Below are 12,206 nucleotides of genomic sequence, written 5' to 3' on the forward strand. Positions count from 1 at the left end.
CGACGACCCATCCCGTCTTTCTGACAGCCATTCGTTCCCAAACTTAAGGGACCTGCCTTTTAACTAGCTACAACAAAGTCCCACGTCACAGAATTGACGAGTTTCTCGGTTGCCGGGGGCCAATGGCGCGGGCGTTCTCGAAGCTTGCTGTATCTTCAGATATTTCGCTATTATGGCGTTCCCCTCGGATTGTCATGTACCGGATGCGGAGTAATCGCCGAGTCACTATCAGACTGCGTGAGTTGTCTCGTGGGCTGGGTCAAGCCTATAGTCATGTGAGTTCAGGTGGTCATGGAAGATTGACATGGTCGTTGCGTTATAATAGGATGTAATTAGCCCGTCACTTGCAGGAACTGAATCAGGGGTCCGGTTCTTCAGCTCAAGGAGACAACGGTGAAGACTGATTCAAACAATAAGGAGACGCACCCCCGAAATCGTTCTGCAATGATATCAGTAAGCAGGAGGGCTACGATTGGCGTCCCCTGCCGCTAGCACAACCATCTAACCCCACAGGAGTCTAAACGAAACGGTATGTCAGTGTCTTCGGGTTTGGGCTACTACGATGCATCTTCTGTACACCGGCTGGCTTGTTCAACTCGAAAAGCCAGGGGCAGCCTGGTAGGGTCATAGAGAATCAATGAGGCAGGAAGGAGCAAGTGTTGAATTGACGATTATGTATTAGGCACCGAGAGAGTCCAAGCATTTTAACACCCCTAAAAAAGTTGTCCAACATAGTCCCTAGCTGTTGCAGCCCTCGGTGTAAACTCGACTAACATAGACCGGGGAGGAAGCTCCATCCCATCCGCAACAATCTGATCCTCAGTCTGGGTTAGATTGATCTAATGGAAGCTGCTGGTTAGCAAGCCCACAAATCAATCCTCCCAGGGCCCTCACGATATTGACAAACTTCTGCAAAGCAACCAAGACAACTTACATCACAGAATTCCCTCAAAAGCACCACAACCATCTTTTTCAACAGCAGCCAGGCAGCTTCCAGCTTTGGGTAATGAGCTCGACAAACCATAAATGGTAAGAGAGAGTCCTCCATCAAGGCCCGCCGGTGTCGGTTCGGAGTAAGCCATCGTTCCGTCCGGAACATATAAGGGTCGTTCTCATATATGGAGTCGCCTGTGAGTACAACGTGAGGATGCCATGAGAGCACTGTCCCACGGGGGACATGCTTGGATGATATGTATAGAAATTGAGATGTGACTCGGACCTCCATTGGCTGGCTCTGAAGCATGACCAATCTCATTGTTTCCTTGAAGACGGCATCAAGATAGTAAAGACCACCAAAGTCCCTCGAGGAGGGCAATTTAGTTCGATTACGGAACTGGGGAATACTCTCAATCTCCTGTCGGAGTCTGCGCATAACCCTGGGATTGTTCAGGAGGAAGAAGAAGACAGAGACAAATGCCTTCGTTATACTTTGAATGCTCGCAGCGAGAATGAGTCCGTCGGGAGCACTAATGGCAAGTTTGCGGGTAACGCTGGGGCCGGTGGGTAGCACAGGGTCATTCCCGTATATCGTTGCTGATACGTCGCCTGAAAGACAATAACAGGAAAGCCGCTCTCTCTTAAGAAGGGCGACAGGGCCACGTAATAACAATTCTTCTATTGTTGCAAAGAGTGAGAAGCTAGGTTGGGTTCGCTGGGTTCGGCTAGAGGCGCTGGAAGCGGCAGAGGGAGCGCAGGCGCTCCAGAACAATCGGGTGTTCACTTCATCCGCAAAGAAATGCAATAATGTTGTCATGTCCACTGTCCTACATCGGCGTATTGTGCGGACAATGTTGCGCATGGCATTATCAGCGGCACTCTCATACTGCACCGTCTGATGCTCAGGTAGGTGGCCTTCCTGACCAAGCCGCCTCACCTAAATCCAGTTAGCTATCCATCATTCAAAGGCTTGGAGTCCAGATAAACAGACCTCGTCCTGGAGCAGAGTATGATAAATTCTTGTAATATCCCCCACATCGCTTAAATCCACGAACCCCGGCCCCAGACGCACAGTAACCCCATACTTGCGATGTAACTCTATCAGAAGTCGGCCGTATTCAGATGATGATGACCGCTGCGCATTTGCCCTCCAGGCATCTGTGAATGCAGCGAGGATGGGCCCCGGAACGGACTTAAGGCGGGAATAGTTATAGAGTAGGTGAAGCAGCGTCGCAGCCACTACAGCCAGCAGGAGAACAGCCCACGCGACCATGGCCAAGACTGTCGGTAACGGCACAGAGGAGCATTATTAGGTGAGCGGTGGCGGAAATATCATAATTGTTGAGTCGTCTTGACTAAAACCAAGTGGCATGATTTATGAGTTGAAAAGATGTCTTTATTTCGATGTTTATTACCCGCGATATTCCGAATAGGGGACCCGGGCAGTCCCGAGACAAATCAACGTCAACTTGAACACTTGCTACCTATATTTCAGTTCAGGACGCCAGGGTACTCGAACACTGGATTGCTTGGTGTGGACTCGTATCAGGCTGAGCTTACCGCTACTCTACTGTGACACAGTGCATGCCCCGGAGCTTTTTAAGGCGCGACACCTCCACCGGTCAGTAGACAGTTGGCTGTGCATGTCCAGTTTCCTAGCTGATTAGCGAGCTTATATGCATGGTGTTTGAGATTCAGGCCGGAATAAAATCTCAAGGCGAGCTTCTGTCCAATCAGCTGATGGAAAGTCAGGCTTCAGCTTGACGGTCCACTTATATACCATCTTATCTATCCCGTGGTCACACCACACGGCGTCACTTGAACAGACGTCATATATCCTGGTGGTGTGCAGGCATGATGAGTGTCAAAACGGAAAAAGCCTAGACGTAACCCTGCAATGCGGAAATGAAAGCTGGGTTGGTTACGGAGTAGCGGGAATGATTGCGAGACGTCCGCGGCAGGTTGAGGAGGGCGGGAATCGATGATAACGCAGGGAACGCTGATGCTCTAGACCAACAAGGCATTAGCAAACGCCAGCGACATTCCAAAATGCCATTACAACCAACAAGGAGCAAGACCAAAGGGCAAGCTGTAAGGTTAGCCTAGCAATCGAGGTCCGATAGCTCTCTGGAGATACGCAGGAACTCTGGTATGCCCACTCCGGCCAGAGCAAACTGAAACCTTGCAAATTGACCATATCATCTAGCCTCCCCTTAGCGAGACCGTGTGGTGCAAGCATGAACCATTGGCTGATGGGAAGATCCCAGGCAACGACTACGCAGGTGCGCGTCATGGCCACGTTTCACCCTCCAACACCTGCAATTATTCGGGAGGATGGAACAGAAGAATATGAGATTGAGAAGATCCTAAACCATAACATCTCAAGGGGAAGAGGAAACATCTAAGACTACTTGTGAAGTGGAAGGGGTATACAAAGCCAACATGGGAGCCAGCTGAGGAATTTTGTGTATCCCAAGCCGGCTCTAACATCAGGAAGACAATGTATACATCTCGACGCTGTCGAACTTGCATAATCTTCTCAAAGGACATCGTGGTCATTGGCGTTCCAGGTACGTTGTCACGCGGGTCTTTATACTAACTTGCGACTCATATCTCGGGCGGGTTCAGAGCGGGCTTCAAAGAGCAAGTAACGCTGCTGTGCAGTAGTTCTGCAGTTGTTTCTGCAGTTATCTCAGTGTTCGCAACCGTCAATGAAGCGGAATATCCAGCTGGATCAACTCATAAATTAGGCAATGGATGGGTCCGCTCCCATACCCGGTCCGCGGGAATCCAGATAACCGACGGTACCTGGACGCGGGGAATATGTTTATCTTGGGAACGATCTCGACTCCTCACCCATATAAAGAAGGGATCTTCGTTGATGATGCATTCCTTCGTATGTCCGTCTTATAGGAAGTACAATAGCAAGTGTTCCATGAGAAGTCAAAAGACTCTCATGATGGGGTCGCGCTTAAATTACCGCACTCCAACTCGATAGTGCCGAACGACCTAACCATTTCAACCTCATAACTCGCAGAACAAGCAATTGATCTCTAATCACACGACGTCGCCAAGGAATACCAACCTCAACCCCGCCATCTCATTGATGGACAATTAATTTCATCCAACAATGAAACTCCTACTCAGAGTAGACGGGGACCCCCTTGGCGGCTGACATAAGGAGCCATATTCACATGCCGCCAGGCCCGCAATAAGAATGCCAAGAAGAGGATTTCTTCTCTTTGTCCCGTGATGGTCGAGAAATTCCTCAAGCCTTTATTCTCATTTCATGACGGACGAGGTGGAAAGTCGAAATAATTCTTTACTCCCAAGCCATGCAGGTAGCGGAGCTGTCATCATGCCACTTTTCTTATCCTTTACCCGCTGATTCGTGCGCTGCAGACCTCGTGTCGCCCTGTCTCCGCGTCCGACTGAGGATGCTCTGACAGTTTATTTTACCCCGCCCAAACAACAGTTACCAGGTACACTGAGACTGGAAGCCTGTCTTCTGGCAGGCCCCTGGCTTTTCTGTTCATTCAGTCAGTCCTGTGGGCAGATCTCTACCTTGACCTGACTCATCTCCCGCGCGCTTTCCTGCACCGTGGCCATGGGCAAGCCTCCGGCAGCGATTTTCATTGTCCGGTATGTGGTAGCACCTTTCAGTTTATGGTGTTCTGGTTTTTTACTAACACATCTCCTATTCTAGACATGGTGCGCGCTTAGATGCTGCCAACAAAGAATGGCACTTGACTTCCCCGACCCCATATGACCCTCCTTTGTCGTACGGAGGCTGGCTTCAGTCGCGCGCGCTTGGGGCGCGGATAATCAACGAGGTGCGGGCGTTGGAAGATCAGTTGGTTAGACCCGCACAAGGAGACCATGATTCGATCGCACACTCCCATCGTCTTCGAGAACGAAAGCAGAAGCGCAGAATCATCATACATACCTCCCCTTTCCTCCGGTGCGTGCAGACGGCTATCGCTATAAGCTCCGGGATTAGTCAGAACCATAACGATATAGAATCTCTTCGCCAATCCAGAGTCGCATCGAGCCAGTCGAATGGTATCCCTGCATCTGATTCGGTGACAAGTCCTGAACCGGAAACTCCTCAAGGCAGCTCCAGATGCCTGCTTCGTGTCGATGCTTGTCTTGGCGAGTGGCTGAATACCGAATATTTCGAGAACATAGCTCCTCCGCCTAAGTCAGAAAGAATGGTTGCGAACGCAAAGACTGAGCTGCTACGTCGAGATGAAAGCGTGATTCCGATAGCAGATACCCAACCTACTCCGACCGTGGGCCACTTTCCTGGTGGTTGGGGCAGCCCAGTTTCCGCCCCGGATGAAGAGGAACGGAAATTTGAAGTCGAATCAAGTTCAGCCACCACCAACGGGCCAGGACAACGAAATCGTTCCGGTAGTTATGATTCTTTTAGGGCGGTCGATACCCCGTGGGGCCGCAAAATCTTGAAAATAAACACTGATGTTCCTTCCGACCCTGGCGCGGCATATGCACCGCCCGTCCCGAGTTATGCAATATCGCCCTCAAATCCTATTCCAGACGGTTATGTGACCCATGCTCGTGACAACTGTGTCCTGGTCGATTATCAATGGGACAGCATGCGTGAACCCCAAAACTGGGGCAACGGGGGTGAATATGGGGATGAATGGAGTACCATGCTTACCCGCTTCAGGAGCGGCATCAACCGTATTATCTCATGGTACCAGGATGATGATGCTTCCGCACCGCTTGGTCACCGTCGGACTCGTTCACAGCTCCAATTTTTGGGACAAAATGAAGCAGAGGAACCGGCGGTCGATACTATCTTGATTCTCGTAACTCATGGGGCGGGCTGCAACGCCTTAATTGGCGCCCTGTCAGGAGAGCCGGCGCTGGTGAATGTCCCGACAGCTTCTCTCACTCTCGCTGTTCGTAAAGATTACGTGAAGGATTTGACGCGAAACGGCGAGGGGGCAAAGAAGTACGACTTGCTCAGTAGAACATCGGGGCCCGAGCACTATAACCTGGTCGAGGTAGCTTCAACAGACCATCTGCGCCCTGGAACAAGCCCCAATTCTACCTCCGTCCGATCACCTACCTCTCTCCGCTCTCCTTCGACAAGTAGTATACTGTCATCGCCCATTTCTTCGTATCGGCACCGTTCGACAATTTCCTCAGGCCCCATTATCATGGGGCAGTCGCTGAAAGCAGGTATGGGCTTACAATCATGGACAACGTCCAGACCCTCGTCGGGGCTTTGGAAGTCTGTTTCTCGCGACCGTGATATAGTGGATGATCTGGTCCCCAATTTCGGCAGTCCGCTCTCTGCAACATCATCATCCTCCATCTCTGGAATGGATGGGGCCAGTGAAATTTCGTCACCGAGTTCCGGTGATTCCGCATGCTCAGGACAAATACCACAGCGAACTTTATCTCAGCGTGGTCTTTGGCGAAGTGGGCCGCTAAACAAAGAGCGGTCGGCCCATACAGGTCGACGGTGGACGGTAGCGGAGAGACCTCATTGATATTTTCTTTTGATTCTCGATCTGTCTCCCCAGGCTACTGTCGCGATTTGCTCTTCTTTCCACTCCCCGTACGCTCCGCGGCGAGAGGAGTTTATGTGACTTACGACATTGATGTGTTATGATCGGAGATCTGGTATTTTCCGGCAATGAGTTGAACTGACGGTTTTCCGAATTATGGGTCATCGCTCCCTTTACATATCTTCTCAGCTCAGTTGTACAACAGCGACTTCCAATAGGAACTTTCCTTCGCATCGTCACCGGGCCTGCCTGGCTGGTACTCTACTTCGTAGTCTCCGCGGTAGCTTTCCTCAGATTCCAACTAAAGTAGTCTGGTCGATCCTCCACGAATCCCATCCCTGATTGGCGGGGCAGTATGTGTGCCTGGGAGCCTGACATCAACTTGTCCCGCATCTTCATCGCGGTCAGGGCCCAAACAAAGTCGCCCTTCTTTTCCTTCTTTCGTCTTTCAACTCCGTCCCTCCGGGGTACATAGACTTTGCTACATTTACCTCCAGCATGTCTTCTGACAGAGCCGATGGCTCATCCGTGACATATTCTTCTAATCGGAGCGGCAATCCCGACCTCCGCCTTATCCACTACAATGACGTCTATCATGTCGAGTACGCTACGTGCCTAATCTTCCCTCCTTCAGCTTGCTCTCTGGTTGTCACCTATTCTTTGAAATTGGGCTAATTGAGCATGTAATACCATAGACCAGGTTCTGCTGAACCAGTAGGCGGCGCCCCTCGATTTCAGTCCGTAATCAACCACTATCGATCACATCCCAGCTTCGACGGACAACCTACCCCTCTCACCTTCTTCTCCGGCGACGCATTCAATCCCAGTCTAGAGAGCACTGTCACGAAAGGGAGGCACATGGTGCCTTTTCTGAACAAAGCTGGGACCGATGTAGCTTGTGTAGGGGTAAGTGCGGTGTAGCGCCCCAGCCCGACGAGACCTCCGCGGATAATCTGACAATCAACAGAACCATGATCTCGATTTCGGTGTCGCGCAGTTCCGTCATTTGCGCAATCAATGCCAGTTTCCTTGGCTCTTGGCCAATGTCTTAGACCCAGCATTGGGTGAAGACGTGCCGATTGCCAATTGCGAGAAAACTTGCATGCTAACGTCCTCAAACGGAATTAAAGTGGGAGTGATCGGCCTTGGGGAGCGCGAATGGTACGCTGGACACTTAAACTGCATGTCTCAGAAGCTAACATGTTGTGTCACTTAGGCTAGGAACAATCAATTCCCTTCCTCCCGATCTTATCTATAAGTCCGCTTCGAAGACCGCGATCGAGCTCGTGCCATCTCTACGGAAGCAAGGAGCAGAGCTGATCGTTGCCGTTACGCACCAGCGTGAGCCGAATGACTATAAACTGGCAGAAAACATACCCTACGGCATGATAGATATCATATTAGGCGGACATGATCACTTCTACGGACATGCATTCCTCAATGGCGTCCATATCCTCCGCTCTGGTACGGATTTCAAACAGTTGAGCTATATCGAAGCATTCCGGAAAACGGACGGCAAAGGGTGGGACTTCAACATTGTTCGACGAGACATGGTCCGATCTATACCTGAAGATCCATCGAGCACGGCACTCGTGTCTAAGCTCACTTCGAGTCTTAAGGCCAAATTGGATAAGCCCATCGGTTATACTGTTCGTCCGCTTGATGGGCGCTTTTCCACTGTCCGTGCTGGTGAATCTAACCTGGGTAACTTTGCCTGCGATCTTATGCGTTTCTATTATCGCGCCGATTGCGCTATGATGGCAGGGGGCACCATCCGTGGCGACCAAATATACCCCCCGGGCGTGCTCCGCCTCCGCGACATCCTAAACTGCTTCCCATTTGAAGACCCTGTTGTCGTACTTCGTCTGAAGGGTAAAGCCCTTTTAGATGCTTTAGAGAACGGTGTCAGCCAGCTTCCCGCTCTTGAAGGCCGTTTCACACAGGTGTCCAATATAACGTTCAGCTTCAACCCATCTGCACCTCCCGGCTCACGCATCAACTGGGCCAAGATAGGCGGAAAGGAAATCCAGTTCGAAGAGAGTTATACTCTGGCCACGCGAGGTTACATGGCACGAGGCAAGGACGGATTCGCCTCACTCCTCGTGCAATCCGAAGGCGGGGAGGTGGAAGAGCTAGTCGACGAAGAGAGCGGAACACTCATTAGCACACTAATGCGCCAATACTTCCTCAGCCTCAAAGTCATGGGCCGATGGCAAAATCTAAGCAAGAGCATGACGCGGCACTGGGCAGACGTGCAGAAAAGTATGTCAGCAAACGGTTTTCTTAAACCACCCTCGGCGCTCTCGTCTCCGGATGCAGAAAAAGTCCCCAGTCGCCTCCAGCGTCCTCCTCTCAGCCGCAAACAACATTATTACTACGGTCGCTTTGCCGAAGCGCAGGCTGCTATCGACGAAGGAGAAGAACCTGATATAGATGTTTCAATGGACTCGGACTCGGACTCGGACCCTGATATCCTTGTTTCGCCGCGGCCGATTACCAACTACGTAACGCTGCCAGCGCGGTCAGCAGAGGAGGAAGAACGTCGATTACGCCTTGCGCGATGGGCGACGCGCCGCTGGATGCGGAGAGCAGGTATCAGCTCGAGCATGGATGAAGACAGCAAAAATGATGATCCCTTCACGCCGCAGTGGACTCCAGGCATTGCGCCTCGGCTAGAGGGGAGAATTGTTATCGAGGCTAAGGCGTAGTTGGTTTGCGCAACGCTACGAGTCATGATATAGGAGTAGACCTTTTTGGTGTTACTGAATAAATGCTGAAGTCATCCACGTTGTTAAAGCGGTCTATGTTTGGTGGCGGGGTGGATATTATGGAATTAAAACTTGTTCGTTTACAGTTGTTTAGATTTTGAGAATTCAGGCCTTGTCTATAAATCCGATATGACGTTTTCTCGTTTGTGGTCGAGCGTTGAGCGAGAACGAAATGATTTCTAATCTAATAGTTGTTCATAGAAGGAATTTCACCCTGATCAGGCAATCGAGATGTCCTCTCAGTGTAGCTCAGAGGCACATACTGTCCCCGTTCTCGTAACCAAGCGCACGTTCGTGCCCTGGCCTTTTAATGGTCACGAATCAGGTACAAACCCTTGTGCCTTTATCGGTACGAATGGGAAATACCATTGTCGCTGCCCTCGTCCATCGACTAGCTGACCTCTGTCCTGTGCATCCGGCGGCGCATTCTAGCATCGAACGAAGGGGAACGGTGAGACTGCTGGAGCCATAGCACAGACGAGCATATAGTGCTTTGGGGTTAGTGTCACGCCCGTTGGGTAAAGTGATTTGCGAGCCTGTGCGCGTAAAGTAGCGTGAATAAGCGAACGTAATACGCTACTGGATTCCGACAGGCCGCACACCGGAGAGATTCACCACTCTTCCCCCACCCCCTAACGCCGCAGGAACGCCCATCGTCGTAGTCGGCGGTGGTTGAACCCAGCCCGGAACGCCAATATCCTCCGATTCCCGGGCATAGATTGTCTGCCAGACGTTGGGGAATCCTGTGGGCAAAGCCCCGCGCAGTCGCGCACCAGGGATAGCAAATCGCGGGTTCCGGTGGGTAAGATAGCCGCGCATCAGACCCTGGGTTAGGAGGGAAGCGAGGATCGATTCAATCTCGCGCATCAGAGGCGAGGGTTTGTCGGCTTCTTCGTCGGTTGGCTCGGCGTACGGGTTTAGTTCGTACTTGCTATAGTCCGAGTCGGGAGTGCCGTCGACTAGGGCTTTGGTTGGGTTTGACTGCCATTGGCCTGTCTCGTCGAAAAAGCCGTCTGGGCACAAGTAGTCCTCGTACTTTGACAGTAAGGATGGATCGAGGGCAGTCCCATTGGTATCGGGGCCGTCAAGGCAGTCAAAGTCTGGATCCGGAGCTATTGCCACAATCTGTGATCCAGATTGACTCTTGCTGGCTGCTGAGGGAAGGCTGTTTGCGAAGGCAGATGTGGTTGGCATAGGGTGTGATGTTGGATGTTGGGCTTGTAGCCACCGTACAGCAGCTTCGAGTTTTGTGAGGTACAGGAATGGAGGCGGGCCTCTTTGAGCTTGGCCCTGGGGGTCTCCATGGAAGCCACCGTGGATGAAGACCTTCCGTGCAAGCGAGCGCCACACAAGTATCTCACATCGATTTCGCAGCGGCAGGAGGATGCCTTTTCTAGCGAACCATTCTGTTGCCGGCGAGTTTACGGTGAGATGATCTCGGAAAGCAATGTAGTCTCCGCGAACGATGAGTCGGCAGACTGGAAGGAACTTATCAGCCAGTCCCTCTGCCTCAGGTCGCTGGAGCAGTTGTAGTGATGGGAAGCGTCCCATTATGATGTTGCAAGTGATGAGGTAAGTGAGAATAAGGCGTTTCTGGTTTATCGCTTGACGATGGCACTGGTCGTAAGCCGATTGCAGTGCGATCTGTGCGGGGAAGAATAGATTGTTTGAGAACAGGTATCGTCCGAGGTAATAGAGGTATGTTACCCTCTGGGAAGCAGGGAAGTGTTTCAACGGGGGAGACTGCGCAGAGATACTTGCGAACATTTGCTCGGCGTTCCGGAGTTTTCCGCACTATAGCAGTGTCAGCTATTCATCGATAGAACACGAAGCATCCCAGTGGTACCTGAAAGAGCAGCTTAAGGCACAAATTAGCCATAAGATAAATCCCAACCCTTTTGCCCTCCGGCTTTCCATGAACTCCGGGTGTACCACTGCGGTCGGTGAGGCACTTGATGAACGCTTCTCGAACCACATTCGCAGACTTTTCCACTAATGTAACCTTCTCTGTATTCTCGTCTTGATCGGCGCCTCCCTCAAGTCTCAGGAGATGGGCGATTAGTTCAGGTCGGCGGTCCAAGCCCATTGCCAGCTTCGCCAATACCTTGGAGAGGTATAATACCGTGGGCAAGACAACGATACCGGATTGACTGTCACCGAGTGCCATTACGCACTGACTATTGGATTCAACAAATTTAGGTCAGACGCGAAAATCTCTCAAAGAAGTACAGGGAGTGCAGGTAGCAAACTCACTTGAGCAGCATTTTCAACATATCGTAAGTCTCGAGCAGATTATCGACATTGACATCGCGCAAAAAGCAGAAGTAGAGCTTCATGAATGTCGGGAAAGCCGTCCACGCGCTACCCCCTTTGGACTTGGGGACGAGTCCTTCGCACCGCCGAAGCAACTCTGCTTCTTTTGTTGATCCATTCGGGTAGTGTTGTCGCAATTCATCGACCATCTGTCTATACACGTCGGGCAGCGGCGGTTCAATCTGCAAGAAGTCTTGGAGCTTTGCGCCATCCCGGTCGCGCACTATTTCGGCCAGCGAAGTGATAAACCGGTCAAGGACAGGTGTGCCCTGGAAAGCCATTGTGCTATCCGTAAGAGGCGTGTCGGGCGAATGGTGAGGGTAGACGGAACCAAGCGAAGATCATAGAGGCTCCAATCACTGCGCGGATAGCCTGAACAGCGAGATCATTGAAATCCGAGCATATTTAGCAAAGCTCGTTTGTGTCACGTAGAGTAGAAAAGATTGGCGAGGCAATGGTGGAACGTAGTTGTTGGGGAATAGCTCGTGGTCGGTAGAGTCGAGTTCTCGCTCATTGAAGGCCCGCAGCACCTCCGCGTGAGGGGCGCTAGTCCTAATTTGGACTGTTGCTACAAAAAGCTATTGAGGATTGTATTCAAAGCCCATTATCTATTCAGGAATACACATGTTTTTCATTATGTTTATCAATC

General features: G+C 51.3%; 3 protein-coding genes across 3 annotated transcripts; 1 reads left to right on the forward strand and 2 right to left on the reverse strand.

The window, feature by feature from the left end:
* Positions 1–713: 713 nt before the first annotated feature.
* Positions 714–2,209, reverse strand: BDW70DRAFT_152974 (putative cytochrome P450 monooxygenase; the record flags this gene model as incomplete). The annotated part of the gene is made up of 3 exons (XM_073739544.1): positions 714–839; positions 935–1,822; positions 1,928–2,209. The coding sequence occupies 3 exons, from the start codon at positions 2,207–2,209 to the stop codon at positions 714–716; spliced, it is 1,296 nt and encodes a 431-aa protein (XP_073592642.1).
* A 2,334-nt stretch (positions 2,210–4,543) lies between these two features.
* BDW70DRAFT_152975 (putative 5'-nucleotidase) lies at positions 4,544–9,184 on the forward strand (the record flags this gene model as incomplete). Its single annotated transcript, XM_073739545.1, has 6 exons — positions 4,544–4,578; positions 4,643–6,144; positions 6,952–7,078; positions 7,172–7,382; positions 7,444–7,637; positions 7,693–9,184. The coding sequence occupies 6 exons, from the start codon at positions 4,544–4,546 to the stop codon at positions 9,182–9,184; spliced, it is 3,561 nt and encodes a 1,186-aa protein (XP_073592643.1).
* A 547-nt stretch (positions 9,185–9,731) lies between these two features.
* BDW70DRAFT_105252 (uncharacterized protein) lies at positions 9,732–12,073 on the reverse strand. Its single transcript, XM_073734385.1, has 3 exons — positions 11,498–12,073; positions 11,091–11,421; positions 9,732–11,038 (listed from the first exon to the last, which is right to left on the reverse strand). The coding sequence occupies exons 1-3, from the start codon at positions 11,836–11,838 to the stop codon at positions 9,821–9,823; spliced, it is 1,890 nt and encodes a 629-aa protein (XP_073592644.1). The 5' UTR covers positions 11,839–12,073; the 3' UTR covers positions 9,732–9,820.
* Between the last annotated feature and the right edge of the window lie 133 nt (positions 12,074–12,206).

This window comes from Aspergillus foveolatus (assembly GCF_047715535.1).
Source record: "Aspergillus foveolatus strain CBS 279.81 unplaced genomic scaffold BDW70scaffold_63, whole genome shotgun sequence".
NCBI lineage: Eukaryota > Fungi > Ascomycota > Eurotiomycetes > Eurotiales > Aspergillaceae > Aspergillus > Aspergillus foveolatus.